This window comes from Megalobrama amblycephala, linkage group LG16 (assembly GCF_018812025.1).
Source record: "Megalobrama amblycephala isolate DHTTF-2021 linkage group LG16, ASM1881202v1, whole genome shotgun sequence".
NCBI classification, from domain to species: domain Eukaryota; kingdom Metazoa; phylum Chordata; class Actinopteri; order Cypriniformes; family Xenocyprididae; genus Megalobrama; species Megalobrama amblycephala.
The window spans coordinates 17,097,280-17,116,908 of NC_063059.1; the positions used below are offsets into that span (position 1 = coordinate 17,097,280).

The 19,629-nt window shown below is 37.0% G+C and overlaps 1 protein-coding gene across 1 annotated transcript in view; it reads left to right on the forward strand.

The window, feature by feature from the left end:
* The first annotated feature begins 6,743 nt into the window (after positions 1-6,743).
* Positions 6,744-19,629, forward strand: part of mtus2b (microtubule associated tumor suppressor candidate 2b) — a 49,244-nt gene continuing 36,358 nt past the window's right edge. The window contains 4 exon segments of the mRNA XM_048161397.1: positions 6,744-6,782; positions 8,650-10,719; positions 11,064-11,274; positions 11,998-12,201. Of these exon segments, the coding sequence (XP_048017354.1) occupies positions 8,824-10,719; positions 11,064-11,274; positions 11,998-12,201 (2,311 nt within the window). The 5' untranslated portion in view covers positions 6,744-6,782; positions 8,650-8,823.

The window sequence follows — 19,629 nt, forward strand, 5'->3', positions numbered from 1 at the left end:
TCATTAAAAGCTATAATGTACACTTGAGAAATTGCACACACAAATTACTAAGTTCCATTTCGTTTTGTCATGGTGCTGACAACACTGTTTTATGTGAGAAAGTGTGAAAAAGCTTAACTTAAATACTTGCACTTCAGCACATTCATATTCTAAAACAGTGACTGTTCTGTTTTTAATGACATTTGTTAAAGGGGTCCTTGATTATGATGAACTTAGTTAGTATGTAATGTAGCTGTTAGAGTATATACAACATCTGCAAAGTTACAACGCTCAAAGTTCAATGCAAAGGGAGATATTTTCTTTTAAAGAATTCGCTGTTTAAAGGGATAGTTCACCCAAAAATGAAAATTATCCCATGATTTACTCACCCTCAAGCCATCCTTTGTGTATATGACTATCTTCTTTCTGACGAACACAAGAAAGTCATATATTTACATAAACCCTGGTGCCCCTAAGAACACGGAATGAAGGGGGCGAGGCCATGTTGGGCTGCTTTAGAGAAGAGGAAGAGTTGTTGTAGTAGAGTGTTGTTGCCATGCTGTCATTTTACGCCGGACTGCTTCACAAACAAGTAAATCAACCAATCCCATCAAATCATCGCTGGATTTGCACAAAAGATTAACATGACGGCACATGCTAGTCGATGAGTTGAATCAACTCCACAGCAACTACATAACTTTATCCACTAACCGTTCAGAAATGTCCAGTTGCATTCTAAAAGTTGTAACTTCTTCCTGAGTCTCTCCATCAGTGTCCGACTCATCATTTTGGCTGCGTGAGATTCTCCAGCTTTGTTGTTGTTGAGCAACTGAAGCGCAAGCTGTTAAAGCTCCGCCCTCTTCTGGAAAGTGGGCTGGAATCAGCAGCTCATTTGCATTTAAAGAGACACACAAAAACTGTGTTTTTGCTCACATCCAGATAGGCGCAAATTTGACAAGCTATAATAAATGAGTTGTGGGGTATTTTGAGCTGAAACTTCACAGACACATTCTGGGGACACCAGAGGCTTATGTTACATCTTGTGAAAGGGGCATTATAGGTATAACATATCACGGACATTACATTCATTCAGGCTGTTTACTGAAAGCTAATGTTTTTATCTCTTTCCCGGCCATTGTTTTGTTGTTGTTGTTGCCAAGTTGCCAGCCAACACCAGCATTTTTGATCATTTTCCCAAACATTTCATGGCCCCCAGAATATTTTGTTGTATGAATATCTGAACAGTCAATATATCAAAAAGAACAGAGAGCCTCTACTTTTCACAAAACTTGAATATGGGTTTCATAAAACAGCATTTTGAACAAAAAGCTGCATGAGAAAATTGTGTTTTTGTCAAAGACTGTCCAGATCGGAATAATGATCAAAACATCACAGTCCATCACAGTCCTATATCTCTTTGTGAGTTGGCAGATAGATAGATACATACATGCAGTAGATAAAAAGATATTGAAATATCACAATGGTTGATCCATGTGCTTTACCATGGTTCAAGGCACTTAACCCCAGGTTCAATACAGTTTAAGCTCAATCACCAATAAATGTGAGATAACAATAAATGGGAGAACGACTTGGAGGATTTAGAAGAAATGTGAGCTTGTATTTTTCGCAAAGCGATTGATTCATCAATTCAATGAAAAAAGTAAATTAGCTATGTTTATTCCTCTCCCATATTAATTTAATTAGTTTGTTGTTTAAAAATCACACTTATACTGTGAGATAGCAAGACACAATGGCATGTTCAAATACATCTCTCTGGTTAAACCTAAAGTTAAAAATGCATTATAGCACATTCTGTGTGGCCTCTTTTTTTGTACTGTGTTGTTCTACAGTAGTGAGATTGGTTTGCGGTAATAAATCACAATCCGCCGCAGAGAAGGCAGTGCAGAAATTCATTGTGCATGCTCACTTGAACAAAGTCGAAACAAAGCCATCGCTGTGCTCTCTCATCTGTTCACTGTCAGCTCGACATCTATCATCCGGGAGGAAACCTCTTCCCCGCTGATTGAGCCGTGTAGAGATTCCACCAGTCGATATAAGACTAGTGTCCTTTTTAAATTGCGCTTTTTCATCTTACTGGTGCTTTGTTCCTCCAATAATGCACTAATATATGACATAGAAACCACAAAGTTCTAGTTTGAATGAGAGTCATTGGATCTCAAGGCTCCAGATGACTGTTAATATACTTAAGCTTCGTACCTGCTGAGAGCCTTTATTTAGCATATAAGGCAAATTTGTCATGCAGTATAGTTTGAGAACATGCAACCTTTATTTAGTGACATAACTATAACTAAATAGCCTGGCACACTTCATTATGGTTCTAGACCTGCTTGGCAACTTTATGAGTAAAAAATAAATAAAATGACTAGTAGTTCAAGTACTCAAGCCATTCTATCTCACATAAAAAGAGAAATTTATTATGGTAGTTTTCCTGCTTTTGATCACTTTCAGTCACAGAATTCATGTGTAATGGATACGCTTGTGAATGGGGTATTTCTATTAACTATATATACAGTCAAACCAAACTTTATTCAGACACCTTGAACATGTCATCCATTAATACAGTTTATTCACTATAGTTTTTTTTTTAAGGTAATAAAATATGACAAGATCCCAGAGTTAAACTGTGTCAGAAAAATAAGAATAAGAATTTAAAAAAAAAGAATTATGTCAGATAACACAAAACATGGTCAGGTCAAAGTGTCTGAATAATTTTTGGTTATATATATATATATATATATAATAATATACAGTGGGTACGGAAAGTATTCAGACCCCCTTAAATTTTTCACTCTTTGTTATATTGCAGCCATTTGCTAAAATCATTTAAGTTAATTTTTTTTTCCTCATTAATGTACACACAGCACCCCATATTGACAGAAAAACACAGAATTGTTGACATTTTTGCAGATTTATTAAAAAAGAAAAACTGAAATATCACATGGTCCTAAGTATTCAGACCCTTTGGTGTGACACACATATATTTCTAACTCAGGTGCTGTCCACTTCTTCTGATCATCCTTGAGATGGTTCTACACCTTCATTTGAGTCCAGCTGTGTTTGATTATACTGATTGGACTTGATTAGGAAAGCCACACACCTGTCTATATAAGACTTTACAGCTCACAGTGCATGTCAGAGCAAATGAGAATCATGAGGTCAAAGGAACTGCCTGAAGAGCTCAGAGACAGAATTGTGGCAAGGCACAGATCTGGCCAAGGTTACAAAAACATTTCTGCTGCACTTAAGGTTCTTAAGAGCACAGTGGCCTCCATAATCCTTAAATGGAAGACATTTGGGATGACCAGAACCCTTCCTAGAGCTGGCCGTCCGGCCAAACTGAGCTATCGGGGGAGAAGAGCCTTGGTGAGAGAGGTAAAGAAGAACCCAAAGATCACTGTGGCTGAGCTCCAGAGATGCAGTCGGGAGATGGGAGAAAGTTGTAGAAAGTCAACCATCACTGCAGCCCTCCACCAGTCAGGGCTTTATGGCAGAGTGGCCCAACGGAAGCCTCTCCTCAGTGCAAGACACATGAAAGTCTGCATGGAGATTGCTAAAAAACACCTGAAGGACTCCAAGATGGTGAGAAATAAGATTCTCTGGTTTGATGAGACCAAGATAGAACGTTTTGGCCTTAATTCTAAGCGGTATGTGTGGAGCAAACCAGGCACTGCTCATCACCTGTCCAATACAGTCCCAACAGTGAAGCATGGTGGTGGCAGCATCATGCTGTGGGGGTGTTTTTCAGCTGCAGGGACAGGACGACTGGTTGCAATCGAGGGAAAGATGAATGCGGCCAAGTACAGGGATATCCTGGACGAAAACCTTCTCCAGAGTGCTCAGGACCTCAGACTGGGCCGAAGGTTTACCTTCCAACAAGACAATGACCCTAAGCACACAGCTAAAATAACGAAGGAGAGGCTTCACAACAACTCCGTGACTGTTTTTGAATGGCCCAGCCAGAGCCCTGACTTAAACCCAATTGAGCATCTCTGGAGAGACCTAAAAATGGCTGTCCACCAACGTTTACCATCCAACCTGACAGAACTGGAGAGGATCTGCAAGAAGGAATGGCAGAGGATCCCCAAATCCAGGTGTGAAAAACTTGTTGCATCTTTCCCAAAAAGACTCATGGCTGTATTAGATCAAAAGGGTGCTTCTACTAAATACTGAGCAAAGGGTCTGAATACTTAGGACCATGTGATATTTCAGTTTTTCTTTTTTAATAAATCTGCAAAAATGTCAACAATTCTGTATTTTTCTGTCAATATGGGGTGCTGTGTGTACATTAATGAGGAAAAAAAATGAACTTAAATGATTTTAGCAAATGGCTGCAATATAACAAAGAGTGAAAAATTTAAGGGGGTCTGAATACTTTCCATACCCACTGTATATATGTGTGTTTACAAAATATATATATATATATATATATATATATATATATATATATATATATATATATATATATATATATATATATATTATATTTATATCCAAAAAATATCTATCTATTTAAAAGATCTATTTAAAAGGCTGTGAGGTCTTTGAACATTTTAACTTGAGGACTTCTGAGGCCTTTCTGTGAAAGTAGGTCAAGTAGAAGGTTCAGTGTGTGTGTGTGTGCGTGTGCACATGTTTTTGTGATTTATGAGGACACAAATTTGTATAATGACATGGATAGTGTAGGGGGATAGCATGTACAGTTTTTACAGTATAAAAACCATTACACCTATGGAATGTCCTCACTTTGATAGCAAAACAAACCTGTGTGTGTGCGTGCATGCGCACGCATGTGTGTGTGTGTGTGTGTGTGTGTGTTTGGTATGAAACGTGTGGCTGTGCGAAGCTGGGCATTGGGAAGTTTTGAAAGTAATGGGAAAGTGATTCTTTGCAGCATTTATGTTGTATTTACAAAACAGTATAATATTTAAATCACTCGAGCAATACAGTTTTGCTTGTGTGTGAGAGAGGCGCTTGATTGTGTGAAGTGAGTGTTAATTTTTTGTGTGCTTGTTAATATAGGGCCGCCGAGATATAAACTCACAATTCTTTGATTTTTTTCTCTAAGAATTGCAAGACAAATGGCAATTTTGTGATCTGATGTGGCTTTATATCTTAGAATGAGGAAGAAATTATATTATTTTATAGTATTCTATACAGTGATAAAGGCTGTGTCGATAAGCATCGCATTATAAATATACTTTATTCTTCTGAAAATACCCAGAGATGTCTAGAAGAACACAGATAAACCATATATTGCGCAATCATATGTTTATTGTCTTCACGTTTCAGAGACAGAACGTCTCTATGTGTTATTCAGCTGCAGAGATATTTAGATGTCTTTGTCCATATAAGGGATTTCCTGCAATGTCATGAGTTTTATTAATTCTATGAGTCTCACTTGTGTGAGGGTGCCCTCCGGCTTCCAGTATGAATGAAACAGACATTACATTACATGTGTGTGTATTGGGTACAAATATACAAAATAATACTTTCTCTAAAGAAATTTGAAGTAAACATATGTGAATCTATAAGTTTTTTCTCCAGTGTAGAGAAGTGTACAGGAATTTTTCTCTCAGTGGATGCATAACATTTCCTGACAAAAATGAAGAAATACATAAATAATTATAAAATAAAATATAAAATATTAGACCTTGCTAATGATTAATAGGAAAATATAGTGGTATTTTCAAATGCTCAAACAAAAGGATGGATGTTGTTTGGATTGTGATTACAGATATTGGGCGATATAAACAAAATTGACAATGTTAAGCAAGAGGTGTTATGTTCTTGTCGTCTGCCATTTTTTGGCAAAAAATTTTTGTCTTAAAACATTTCTTATATTTCTTGCATCTCTTGTGTGTATTTTTTCAGCTTTGCTTAATTATTCACTCCTTGCGTCATACGGAACTTATCAAAAACCATCAAATATGATTTTGAATAGATGTATGTACGGCTTCTATTAACTCAAAAAGCATACTCATGCTAGCTTGCTTATAAGCTAGATTTTCACTTTTTGTAACAACGCAACTAGTAAAACATCAAACATTATTTTGAACCTGTATGTTTGTTTCATTGATAAATGCAGACTATGCGACATTGTTCAGCATTTTGAACAATTATCTTAAGTGGTTGAATTTCAGAGTAAATCTGAAAGCACACTCCAAGACTAGCTTACAGCAAACAATGAACCAGACTATTTAAATATTGAGCAAGCAATCTCATTGGCTGCAGGATCAGCAGAATCTAGTCAGCTTTAATTAATCTGTGTTATTAATTAGCGTATTAATTTATTATTAGCGTAAATTAATCTGTTCCAGTGCTGTTTAATGCCGTCAACCTAATTGGGAGATTCTCCTTTTCTGTGCACCAGATAAATATGGCTCTGCTCTGAGGGCCTTTAAATTTTGAGTTGCTTGTTGCTTGACAAGCTGCATTTTCAAAGTAGCTTCCCCGACACTAGTTGTTTTCATTCTCTATTTCTGTCTAACTTCCTCTTGTAAATAATTGAGCTCCTGACTCTAAATGGTTGTGATGATATGTTACAGGGTTTCTCTTGATACATATTCTAAATCTCTTCATGCTGTCGTACACTGCTGTGTTACTGTGACCTGCAGACCTGACAAGTGATGAGACTTGTCACATGCGACTGACAAACCCTCATGCAGACAATCAGTGTGTGACAGTTAGTCATTGTCTCTGACAGCTCAAAAGTGACTGTTTAAATTATTCCGTAACATTTAGCTTGAGCATGTCACTGAATAGTTGCTCATTGGGCAATGGAGGTCAGTTTTTTAATGATTTCTATCTTTCATCTTTACTGCATATGCATCAAAATCATTTATAATGTTTTTTTTTTTTACGTGGTTTGCTTATTAAAATGAAAGTAATAGGTAATACTGAGAACCAAAGAGAACTGAAAGGAAATAAACAACAGAAAAATAATTCGAAAATAGTACGAAAGCCATAAGGGTTTTTATAGGGCTTTTGTTCTGGAAATGGTCTCTAAGAAATATATCATTATGTGGAAAGCAACTTCATTTGTAAAAAATAAAATAATTTTTTTTTTAAAGCAGATGATGAGACATCATTATGACAGTAAGCGAACAGTAATGACTGAGTGCAGATGCACAAAATCAGCAGATGCACAAAGTGGGTCAAGAAAGTGGACCATTCCAAGAAAGAGGAATGCACAAAATATATTTATTATGCTTTATTTTTCTCTTATATTAGGTTTGGCAGCAGCAGGCCAAGCAGAATGTCTTTTCTGGTGATTTTGATTTCAGTTATATGTTTATAAATGCAGTATTTACTGTGATTAATGTTTGGGCAACATACTGTATGTAATTTGTAGTAGTGTAAAATTTACAATAAATGAATTGCCGTCTTTGTGAACTGTAGTCGTTCTTCAGCGTGGTATCTATTAGGATACAAATTTAGCTAGTTTAGATGCTTTATAAGTTCATCTATTGTTTATCCTTTACAAAATCAGTTATTGTTTTCCTGGAAAAGTGTTCTCCCGTTGAGAACATTTGTCTGCAGTTACCTCAGGGAATGACCTCCTACGGATGAAGTTCTGGAGTGTAGGAGCTGTTCTTGTTGCTAAGGAGAATTGAACTGTTTTCTCACTGTGTGGAGAATTATCAGTATGTTCATCATTCTGTATGAAAGAATTACATGATCTGGATAAAATATTACACTTAATCCCATGATTGAAGCATTAACTTATGTGTTATGCTAGGGAGTCTTTTCACCTTAAAAATCCTTTTAATAAAACAATATGCAGTGCATTTTGTAATATTATACAGCGCTGATCCTTGACATTGTCAGCTGAATAGAGAAAATGCCAGTGTTTGATCATGTTTTTACCAAGGAACTGACAAAGGAACAATGATTTGGAACAAAAGTTTCCATCCTTCATCTCTGAAAAATAATAGACTGTTGAGAATTGTGTTTGTTTAGGTCATTTTTAAAACGAAAATGCAATGCAAAACACACACACTCACAAAAATCGATGAAATGCAAGTTTATGGTGACAAGAAATTAAAGTAATCAATATTTCAGAACCAAAAAAAAAGATTATTCGATTTCCACACTATGTAGGCACCACAACCATTTTCAAATATGCAGATTATAAATGACCCTATATAGATGATAGGGTTATTTATAATCAGATTATAGATGACCCTAATTATAATATTATTTAATTTAATTTTTAAAAAATATAGGGCCAGTTTCACAGACAGGGCTTGGACTAAACCAGGATTAGGCCTTAGTTCAATTAGGGTATTTAAGTAGCTTTTATAAACGTACCCTAGAAAAAACATTACTGTTGTGCATCTTGAGAAAAAAACAATGGCACTGACATATTTTAAGATATGTCAGTACAAGCTGCTTTCACTTAAAACAGCTCAAACATGCATTTTAGTCTGGGACTAGTTTAAGCCTTGTCTGTGAAAGCGGGGGAAAGAGTTTCTGCCCAAAGAAAGGCCTTGTGGGTCATAATTCTTACATACTAATCTGTTTTTGGCTTTAAAAAAAGAATATTGAATATCATCATAAAGAAAAAAATCTAGATTATTTCTTGTAGTTCTGTTGTAGGTTTTATGTCAAGACATTTCTAAATCTGTTGTTATTTACCTCCCTTGACAGGTTGAAGACAACCCCTGATGTCATCTACTCTAAATTAGTATCTCAACCAACAGTGTGAAAGATGCCAATACTTACTTTAGCTTTAAGTTTGAAAGCAGAGAGAGCTCCAGACCTCAAGGGAGGACCAACAAGACTCTACATGAAAGCCTGAGAACACATGAGCCTTCGGGAAACATGAGTGTGAATGATGAACACACCAGACCCTTCGGGACCAGCACTGAAGATGGCTGTAAGGAAATCAGGAACAACAACAACAGGCATGCTGAGCATTCCCTGGATGGAGATGCCAATGCTAATGAAATCCAAAGGAGAGATGGAGAAACAACTTTGGAGGCAACTGATGCCCTGTCCTCTGTGGTATCTTACACTGAGGAACATGTGAAAATGATTATCCAGGCCACAGATTCTCCGTGTGATGACCCGGAACTGGCTGAATTTGAGATGCTGGAAAGTCAAGAACTAGAGGATGAGGAAGAGAACAATGTTCCTAAAGGTTACACGAAAGGGGTTCTATCCACCGATATGAAGAAGACTGAAGCAAAATCTCAGAAGGATAACAAAAGTTTTTCCCAGTTTACTTCAAAAGAGCAAGAGTCTACTGTTTGTCCTCAGTCCACTAGCAAAGAAATGGTGATCAGCATAGCCAGGACTGACTTTAGCTCTGAAAATGATGTTTTTGTTTCTTGCCTCTCAGCAATGTCTAGTCTTGGAGGAAGTCTTGCTAGTGCCCTGGACCATGCTGGTCGAACCTACAGCTCTGATTCATGGCATGTTCCCTCAGAGCCATACCGAACTCTCTCTGAGGACCTTTCCCTTGCCTCACAGTACTGTTTGACAATTTCAGATAAAAGCCGGAGCTTCCTGCATACTGAGGGCACGCATCATCAAGCAGGAAAAAGTACAACGCACATCGGCAGCGCTAATCTCAATCTTAACTCTACCGCATTGCCTGAGGAACCTCTTTTAGAAGCACAAGAAAACCAACAAGCTACAGACTTTGTAATATCTGAGAGCTCAGGTCAACTGACAAATGGCATGAGTGAACGTAGCATTGCAAGGATCACAAAGGTCCCTAATGAATCAGGAAGTGCCAGCCAGGACGATCTCAGAGAACCTGAAATTCATGTAAAGGAGAACCTTGCAAAAGATGAAAAGTCTCCAAATTTGAAAACAATATCAACTGAGAAGAAATGTTGCCAACCTTTTGTCTCAGACAACACTCAGTCTACTTCACAAAACAGAAGGTCCTCCAATGATTCAACCTTTGATATAAAGAATAAACTCAAATCACAGGATGAGGAATCTCCTGAAACTGCTATTAAAACCTCGAAACTAACCTCAAAGTGTGCACCTGTCCACTCTGATTGTTCTGAACCCCAACCGTACAAGAAGCAAGCATCTTTTGAAAAGACCCGAAGATCTAGTTCATCAAGTTTGGAAAGGCGAAGACCTTGGGGCAGCCCATCTCGCTCTGAGACCCCTCCATCCCCTAAAACCACCTGTTCACCTCGGAAACAGCCACCTTCATCACCAGCCAAATATATTAGCACAAGAGAAACGAGCCAGGAACGGAGTGAAACCTTACAGAGGGTAAACACTGGTTTGAGGCAACCGAGTAAAAGCTTTCTCAGTAGTAGTACCAGTCTCCCAAAACCTGCCATTCCTCAACAACCCACTAGGGCAGAGACTGAATCTAAGAAGACTTCTCCACCTCAGAAGCCCAAAAATGTTCGGCCAAAAATCATAACCTATGTCCGCAAGAGCCCTCAAGCGAAACCAATGTCTGTAGGTCCCTATGAAGTATCAACACTACCTCCGAGACTTACACCATACAGTAGCTCACCAACCTCAAAAGAGCCCAAAGCCGAGGGGTTCAGAGGTTCGCCTGTGCTCAGCTCCTCTAATATCCTTTATGACAAGTATCGCCAGGAGGTACAGAGGTCAGGGTACTACTCCCCTCCAGGACTGATGGCGTCTGGGATCAGGACACCCAGCCACACTGTCCCCCATAAATTGGTGGGAAAATCAGAGAGTTTCCATGGAGAGCTGCCAGACCAATACTTACATGAGGTGGGACTTCTCAGGCTATGTTCACACTGTCAGTCCAAATCTCCAGAAATTATTTCAAACTATATGAATGTAGTTCAATTCGAATTTGTAAAAAAAAAAATATATATATTTTTTTTTTTTTTTTGCTGTTCTCACTTGTTAAATCTGATCGGATTCCAATCAGATCTACACAAAAATCGGTTTGGACTGACAGTCTGAATGAGGTTTCAGATGCTAACACAACACTACTGAAAAAATCTGTTTTGCTTGTGAAAGCAGGATTAGTAAGCATAATTTATTGATACTCTCAACTGCTTCAGTAAATTTGTGATAAAGACATCAAAAGATGCTTCTTACTGTTTCAGGTTGGTAGAGCGGTTCAGCTAAATACCCATGATGCCGCTGCTTCCGCTTTCCGCTTTCCCAGAGCCTTAAGGCCTCAACTTGGTCTTGGAGCCGTCACCAGACAGCCTGCTACTAAGAACAGGACTGTATTACCAGGTCAAAGGTCTGCATCACCCCTCAGTTATACGGCTCCAGCTGCTCAGGCCCCAAGTAGTCACCAAGAACCCGTAGGTCAGTAGGCAGTAAAACTTGACTTCATTCAGAATTTGATGTATAATTAAACAGTATTGATTTGTATTAGACATTTGCTTAAAATATAGCTCATAAAGCTAGACACGAATTTAAATGATTATCTACACAGTTCCATACTGCCAATACACAGAATCAGACCCATTTCTTATCGTAATACCCACACATAGACATTTAATCAGATGAGGTTATGAAGTGCAGGCATTTTAGTTCTGGAACTGATTCTTGTAGGCGTTACCATTTCTCTTTGAAATGTAAAATTCATGGCAGCAAGGACAGCTGAGATACCTTGACATACACTTTTATTTTCGTTATATCTTTAAATATCTCTTAGGAGATTGAGAACTGTGACTTATGAGAAAACTTTCAGAATTTAATTATCTCACTTTTATATAGTATGTGACATTTTTTAAATGTGATCTAAATTTAGTCTTTCCTTAGTCTGCATTTTGTATGATCTCCCTTATTTTGTTAAAATTATTAACATTTTCACAGATTCTGCTAGTGGTTCACATACTTTTTCTTGCAATTGTATTTCATCACATTAGAATCATGATTTAAACAAAATAGGTCAAGATTATGTTTTCATTTATTTATTATAGATTGTAGAAAGAAATACCAAGCCAAGCTATGTATTAATGAACTAGTGATATTTGTTTGAGGGAACAAATCTGAATGAACTAATGTTTGTCAACTCTTTTACAGTGGATCAGAAAAGACTAGCATTGGGTGTGGCCCCCAAATTTATGCTCCCCAAACCAGGTCAATCTGGACTGCGTCCTCCTGGCTTCTCCCATCTTCCTCCTGCTCGACTGGCTGCCTTTGGCTTCGTCCGCAGTGCTAGCGTGTCTTCTGTATCCAGCAACCAATCAAATGACAGCACACACAGCGACCCCTGCAGATCCAGCCGTGAGTGTTACAACTCTTCCTGTCATAAACCTGCTGTTTACACACTTCCCATGCTGGAGTACACAAATGCCTGGGTTCAACAGATTTCTTAGCTGCTTCTAGTTAGGATGTTTATAGTACTGTATGGACCTTCAAGCTCTTGTTAATGGTGTCTTCTTGTAATGGTGAATGTTTAGAGTGTCAGTCTAAATTCTCAAAGGTGTAAAGAAATGCTACAGAAATGCCCATTCTTAGACCACATGCTCTAGTACTGGTATTTTGTCAGGATTAGTCTAGGCCTTGTGGATTATCCAACTCTTCCTGTCCTAAGCCTTCTTACCAGCAGATACAAAGTACAATCAATGTTTCTAACACCCTGCTGGTTGCACCGTGTCTGTGCAAGACGAGGGAATGTGTAGAGCAGTGTCTTTTGAAGTGCCACTATTATGCTTTTTCGGATAGTACCTTTCATGTAGTGCCTTTCAATATAGCTGTTTGTGAATGTAAAAGGTCTGCAAAGTTTCAGAGATCAAAGCGCTCAACAAATGGAGTTATTGTCTCCCAAAAGAAAGATCTGACTCTGAACTGCCTGACACAAGTCATCAGTAATTACAGCCTTACTTCTGGCCAGAACTTATGTAGGTTTGTAACAAATTTGCATAATGCCAGCCTATGATATTCATTGGCTACCTGTGAACAAATGTCTACTGAGCTGAAACTCTGGTTTCTGGTGCGCTGTAAGTGGTCAACCAATCACAACAGACTAGGACATCTGACCAATCAGAGCAGAGTTGACCAATCACAACAGACTGGACCATCTAATAGTAGGCTTTAAAATTAGCATAATAGGGGCACTTTAAACTGGAATTTACTTAGCATTGAAGTCTATAATTATTCTGAAATATCATCTATGATATTAGATCATCATATTATTGTAGAAGACTACCTGTCATAAGACAGAAGAGTGAATGTGAAAATGTGAGGAAGGTTGTTATGTTACTTGTTGCAGTGCTCAGTGCATTTTCAGTGTGTTTTTATGAAGTTGAAGAAATATAGAGAACAGTGTTTGTTGTTTTATTATTGTATTTACCTTTGATATTGGTTTCTGTGCTGTGGTGGGCTGAGGTATGCGAAGGGATGAATATAGACAGTGATTTATTTTTTGTGAAGAAGAGAGACAAAGAGCACCGCTGCAGATATTTGCCTGCATATACAGTATATACACTATTATTAATTATTTTAGTTACACTTAATTTTAAGGTGATGTTGTTACTGTGTAATACACAAAGAAGTACTGCATAATATTAACTACTGCGTAATTACTATAAGGTTAAGATTTTGGTTTAGGTTACTTGTAATTGTGCGTAATTTACTGTTATTACAGTTGCACTTTATTTTACAGTACGTGTACTTACAGTGTACTTACCTAAAAAACACTGGGTAATATAAGGTAACTACAGGGGTTAAAGGATTAGTCCACTTTTAAATAAAATTTTCCTGATAATTTACTCACCCCCATGTCATCCAAGATGTCCATGTCTGTCTTTCTTTGGTCGAAAAGAAATTAAGGTTTTTGATGAAAACATTCCAGGATTATTCTCCTTATAGTGGACTTCAATGGCCTCCAGATGGTTGAAGGTCAAAACTACAGTTTCAGTGCAGCTTCAAAGGGTCTTATCTAGCGAAACGATCGGTCATTTTCGAAAAAAACTGTATATGCTTTATAAACGCAAATTATCGGCTTGCACGTGCTTCCGCATTCTTCAAAAAGCTTACGCCGTAAGTCCTACGCCTTCCCTATTCAACTTACGGAAACAAACGAAACTGGCGCCGCGCTCGTTCCGTAAGTTGAATAGGGAAGGCATAGGACATACGGCATAAGCTTATTTTTTTTCAAAAATGACCAATCGTTTCGCTAGATAAGACCCTTATTCCTCGTCTGGTATCATTTAAAGCCCTTTGAAGCTGCACTGAAACTGTAATTTTTACCCTCAACCGTTTGGAGTCCATTGAAGTCCACTAAGGAGAAAAATCCTGGAATGTTTTCATCAAAAACCTTAATTTCTTTTCAACTGATGGCAGAAAGACATGAACATCTTGGATGACATGGGGGTGAGTAAATTATCAGGAAAATTTTATTTGAAAGTGAACTAATTCTTTAAGGTTAGGTTTAGGGGTAGGTTCAGAGATATTACCTAGTTATTACCCAGTTATTGTAATTACTATAAGTAAGTACGATAAGTATATAGTACTTACATGGGGAACAGGACTCTAAAATAAAGTGCTACCTGCCATACTATAGTAAGTACATGCAACATGTAACTACGACAATTTAAAATAAAGTGTTAACATTATTTTTTTATTATATTTCATCTTTTTTAATATTAGTTAAGATAATGGCTACTGTAATGTTCTTAATATTAATGTAATTTGTTTTATAGGTTTAAACCCCCTGTAACTTGCTGATGTAACAGTATATCTATATCCAATCTAGAAACCATTTATAGGCAAAAATTGGGTCAATAAACACCTCTCTATTCTTTTGATGTTGTCATTTCATTAAATTACCCTGAACAGATGACATGAAGCCGTTTTGGTCACACTTTATATTATGTGTCTTTAACTACTATGTACTTAAAAAAAAAAAAAATTAGATGCAATGTAATTGTGTGCATGTTGTATTGTAAAACACTTGTGCTGCTATTGAGTTGGGATATTAGGCACAGTTTTGTTGGTATTGTTAGGTTTAGGGGTGGTTAAAGGGGTAAGAATGTAACTGTTACTATAAATATAATTACTGAAATGAATTAGCTGTAATTGCATGCAAGTATTTTTTATTGTATATAATGATTCAAGTACATAGTAGTTAAAGACACTTAATATGAAATGGCACCACTGATTGTTATAACCAGATATAGTCTGTCAAGGAGCAAACTGCGCTACTTCAATGTACATGCATTGTAATTATTTATTTAAATCAGATTCATTACACATGTAAACAAACATCCCCATACTCAAGTAAATTAGGTAGGGCTGCATGATTTATCACGATTAAACAGCACGTGATTTGGCAAAGGCTGCGATTATTTTATGCGCAGCTTGTCAGAGCTGTACGGCTCTGTGATCAGTAGTAAATGCTTCTCCATCTGAATGCCAGAGGGCGTTCTCACACAGAAACTCTGAATATGCCCTGCCGCAGAAGAAGATAACAAGCGTCATATCGCTGTAGCTGAATAAACTGAAGATTGAAACGCTTTGATTGATTAAACATGACTAATAAACACACGACTGCCTTATTCTGTGTAAGAAGCCACATCATCTCACAGAAGGACACTCAACTGTCGTTATGAAGTGAGTTTGGAGTAAAACATGTTATTAAATGTTGTCTTTTTTTGCACAAGATGTTAATAAAGACATGGTTCTCATGTCTGGAAAGATATTTGACACGTTGCTTTTTCAAATGTACATTATAAGTGACTCAAACTCGCAGTGCTTTCAGATGGATTTGGAGCCATACTTCATTGACAAGCTGTGCATAAAACAATCGCAGCCTTTGCGATTTCATAATCGCACTAAGAATCGCGTTTAAGCGATAATCATGTTTAAGTTCAATTTAAGTTTTATTTTTGTATTGCTGATAAATCGTGCAGCCCTAATTTTAATTGTTTTGTTCATTTATAAAATGTACCAGAGCGATGTTCTCAGATGTTATATAACTGTTCTCTTACAGGAGGATTGCAAGAGAGTGAGATGAAAAAAAAAAAGCATTCTAGTGATCAATAGAGACATGTTAGTCAACAAAAAGAGAATTCCAGAGAAACAGAAATAGAAAAAAGATTGTTTATCCACTCATGACCTCTCTAATCTAAAAAAAAGAAATGACACATTTGACCACTATACGATGAGTCAGTATTGTCAATCTATATTTTCAGAACAATGTGACTCAGATATATCATGAAAAATGAAATATCTAGTCTACTTCCTTCTTCTCACTAAATGATTGCTGCTTGGTAAATCTGCATTAATATTGAAGTAGTTTTTTGGGTGAATGAAGGCTGTTTCACGCCTTGAGCGTGAGCTTGCAAACTTCAAAGCATCATGTGCTACCTTCATTAATTTTCACACAAGCTGCTGTTTCCGTCAGGAAAACGAGGACATTTTCTTTTCCACATTTTTCAGGAAACTACCAGACTTCTCAAAACATAACTTGTGCATCCAATTATAATATAAATTTTTTTATATTGTAATTAGGGCTGTCAAGCGATTTAAATTTTTTAATCTTATTAATTAAACGATGTTGCAATTAACTAATCTAATTAAACACACATCAAATTTGGCTTAGAAATTACCATTATTGTATTAAATGAGAAAAGCATCAAAGAGACATTACAAAAAGTAGCTTTAGAAAGAAATATTATATTTCTTTCCACATAGAACTTATTACACATAAACTTTTAGGCTACAATGGCCAAAAGGCCATGAGGTTGAGTAGTAAATATGTATGTAATATTCTAATATTTTTACCTTCACAATTAAGTTTTTGACTAGTGACTACCTCGAGACAGTTAATTGAAAATACTTGTTGTGTATTATAAAATTCTTTTTAAAGGCCACAGGATGAACAGTTTTTTTGGCTTTTTTCTTGAAGAATTTTTCACACCGAATATCCCATTTGCTCTCCAGGAGTTAGCAGTCTCGTGTGTTTTGTAGAGTGCCTGGTTTAGGTTTTCATTGGCCAGGCATTGTTGTGTTGTCGTGTTATATGTAGCACACGGTTTGTGTTTTCCACCGGCCGCATGCTTTCATGTCTTGTTCTGTGTAGTACATGGCTCATGTTTTCCATCGGCCGTGGGCTTTCATGTTGTCATATTTTGTGTGGACACACAGTCTGTGAGAACTCTCATTGGCTGTGTGTTCTTGTGTCATTTCATTTCTGTAACTGGTTTTGATGTTATTGTTGTGTGTCATATTAAAAGTGAAGCAAAAGACAATTTAAAATCTGATTTGAACAGTCAGAGCGTCCAAACCGAGACACATCTGTAAAAACCTGACTGGAACTGCATTTCAAACTACCTCCAAATGAATCAGATTTGGATAAAGGGTACGTTTACACGACAATGATGTACTAAAAACGGAAAAGTTTTTCCTTTGCGTTTTTCATGTACAGATGACAATGATTGAAACACTGTATTCTGCTGCCAGGCCAGTAGTTGGCGATGTCACTTTGTAAAGAAACAGTACGAGCTTATAGACTGAACATGTTATACACATGCGCATGACGTCACCATTTTCACAGATTTGCATTTTTGTAGTTTAAACAGAGACGATAATGGTATAATTTTCAAAAACGTGCACTTTGAAATGCGTTTTCAGAAGTTTGCCTTTTCAGGCCCCCAAAACGCCGTTATGTAAATAAACAGACAAAATGCATAAAAAGTTTTGCGTTTTTAGATGAAAACGGTATCATGTACATGGCCCCAAAATCTGAATATGCAAAAAAATCTGATTTTTGCTGGCAGTCTGAACATAGCCTGTGTTCTTAGTCCTGTGCCATTTTGTCATCGATTGTGCATCGTTTACCTGCTTTGTGTGCTCCCAGTTGTGTCCTGCTGCCATGTTTTCCCCTACAGGGTAGTTTTTGTTTGTTTTTGTTTTCTTTTTCATATAATAAAGCCCATTGAAACTCTGCGCTTGAGTCCTTGCCTCACCCCTTATCCAAAACCTGACAATATCTCCCGAACAGTCAAAATTAAAATTATAATTTGATATTATAGTATAATATATTTCAGAATTTTGAACAGAATGATATTAATATATAGCACAAAATACAACATTTTTGTATGATTTGGATTTACTTGCATGTTAGCTTAATAGGCTAATTGATTAGCATGCTAACAAAAAATCCAAAGAAAGGAATGTTTAATTTGACCATCTGTTGACCAAGATTATACCAACATATTTTCAGGGTTGATCGGAAAAGAATGCACCTTATTTTTAAAGTTGGAAAAAACACGTTTCAGACGTTTTTACTGTGCAAAGCTTCCGCAAAGTGTTAGCTGCTTTCAGTTAGTTTAACTGTTCCACAACTGTCAGTTATGCTGATTGATACTGTAAACTGGTATTCGTTATTTTTGTAACTATCATATTATCGTGTTCGTAATCATGAACATGCTGGTTTGTATTCGCAAAATTATGTTTAAATTTTGCTGCATTTTTATAGTTATTTACTTATAGGGGCTAATGAATTGGAAATCTCACACATTCAAAGGAAATCGCTTACTTCTGTGTTGAAAAATAAGGTGGATACAAATTGAAAATGAGGAATTGAAAACGTATTTCAGTGGTTCAAGGGTTGGCTGTTTAGCCTGGTCCAGTTAGCCCCTGTTGGTAGATATTGTAACTACACCATATGATAGCAAAAACATATTAACTATTAGCCTTTCAAAAGACTCTGACAGCCTCGTTGGTATTTCCTTTTTAAACAGGAAGTCTGGCAGGACATATTAAAGGGCTTGGTAAAGTCGGCATGGAACGGAAGTTGTGATAGTCTTTTTTTCCCTATAGAGTACCTCAGGGATGATGCATTTTTGCAGGCAAAACCAGGAAGCGAGTTGGCATTTTAGGGCTTCCGGTTCCAACGCTGTAAAGTCTATGGGTTTTTTGAATGGGTTTTTGCTAAATCGCCTGAAATAAGGTCTGTGGTTAACAAAGCCTCTAAATATTCTCACATTTTGATCTATGACATAAAACACACCAGTTATAACCCACTTGTGATTTTTTTAAAATCTTTTTAAACCAAATTGCTAAAAGGGACTACTTCCTTTGACGGGGACTTTAGACGTCATCATGACAAACAGGACATTTGGACAGCATTTCTCGTGAAAAAGTGGATAAGTATTCATACACAGTGCAGATCATAATCAAGCGAGCATGTTTTTAAATAAAGTTGTTTTTTAAATAAATTTTGAGGAAGCTTGGTGGTGGTGATGTTGATCCGCGACCATGGTGTGCTGTAGTCCATTATAGCCTACTGTTAGCTTTTTATATCTGACAACTTTATTTAGGCTTCAAAATGTATAAATGTTGTTTTAACTTGTAAATATTATCTTGATAGACAAAACGTGTAAGTGTCATACCCTTTGTTAAACACAGAGCTTATTTTCTGCGATTTTCCAAAAGTCTATGGGAAAAATGCATAGGCTTTCAATCAAGGGAACCCGTGCGCCGCCAACTTCCGGGTTGGCCTATAAAAACACGTCATCCCTTAGGTACTCTATTGTGAAATATACTATAAAACGGCTTCTGGAACAAGAACAAATGTGGGGCGGGACTTGATTATGTCCTTAGGGAATTGATTGGATGGTTGTGCTTTGCTATTGGTGGATCTCATGTGAGTGACAGGTTGTCCGGCCCTTGCACCAATAAACACATTATCAGAGAAGAGAAAAG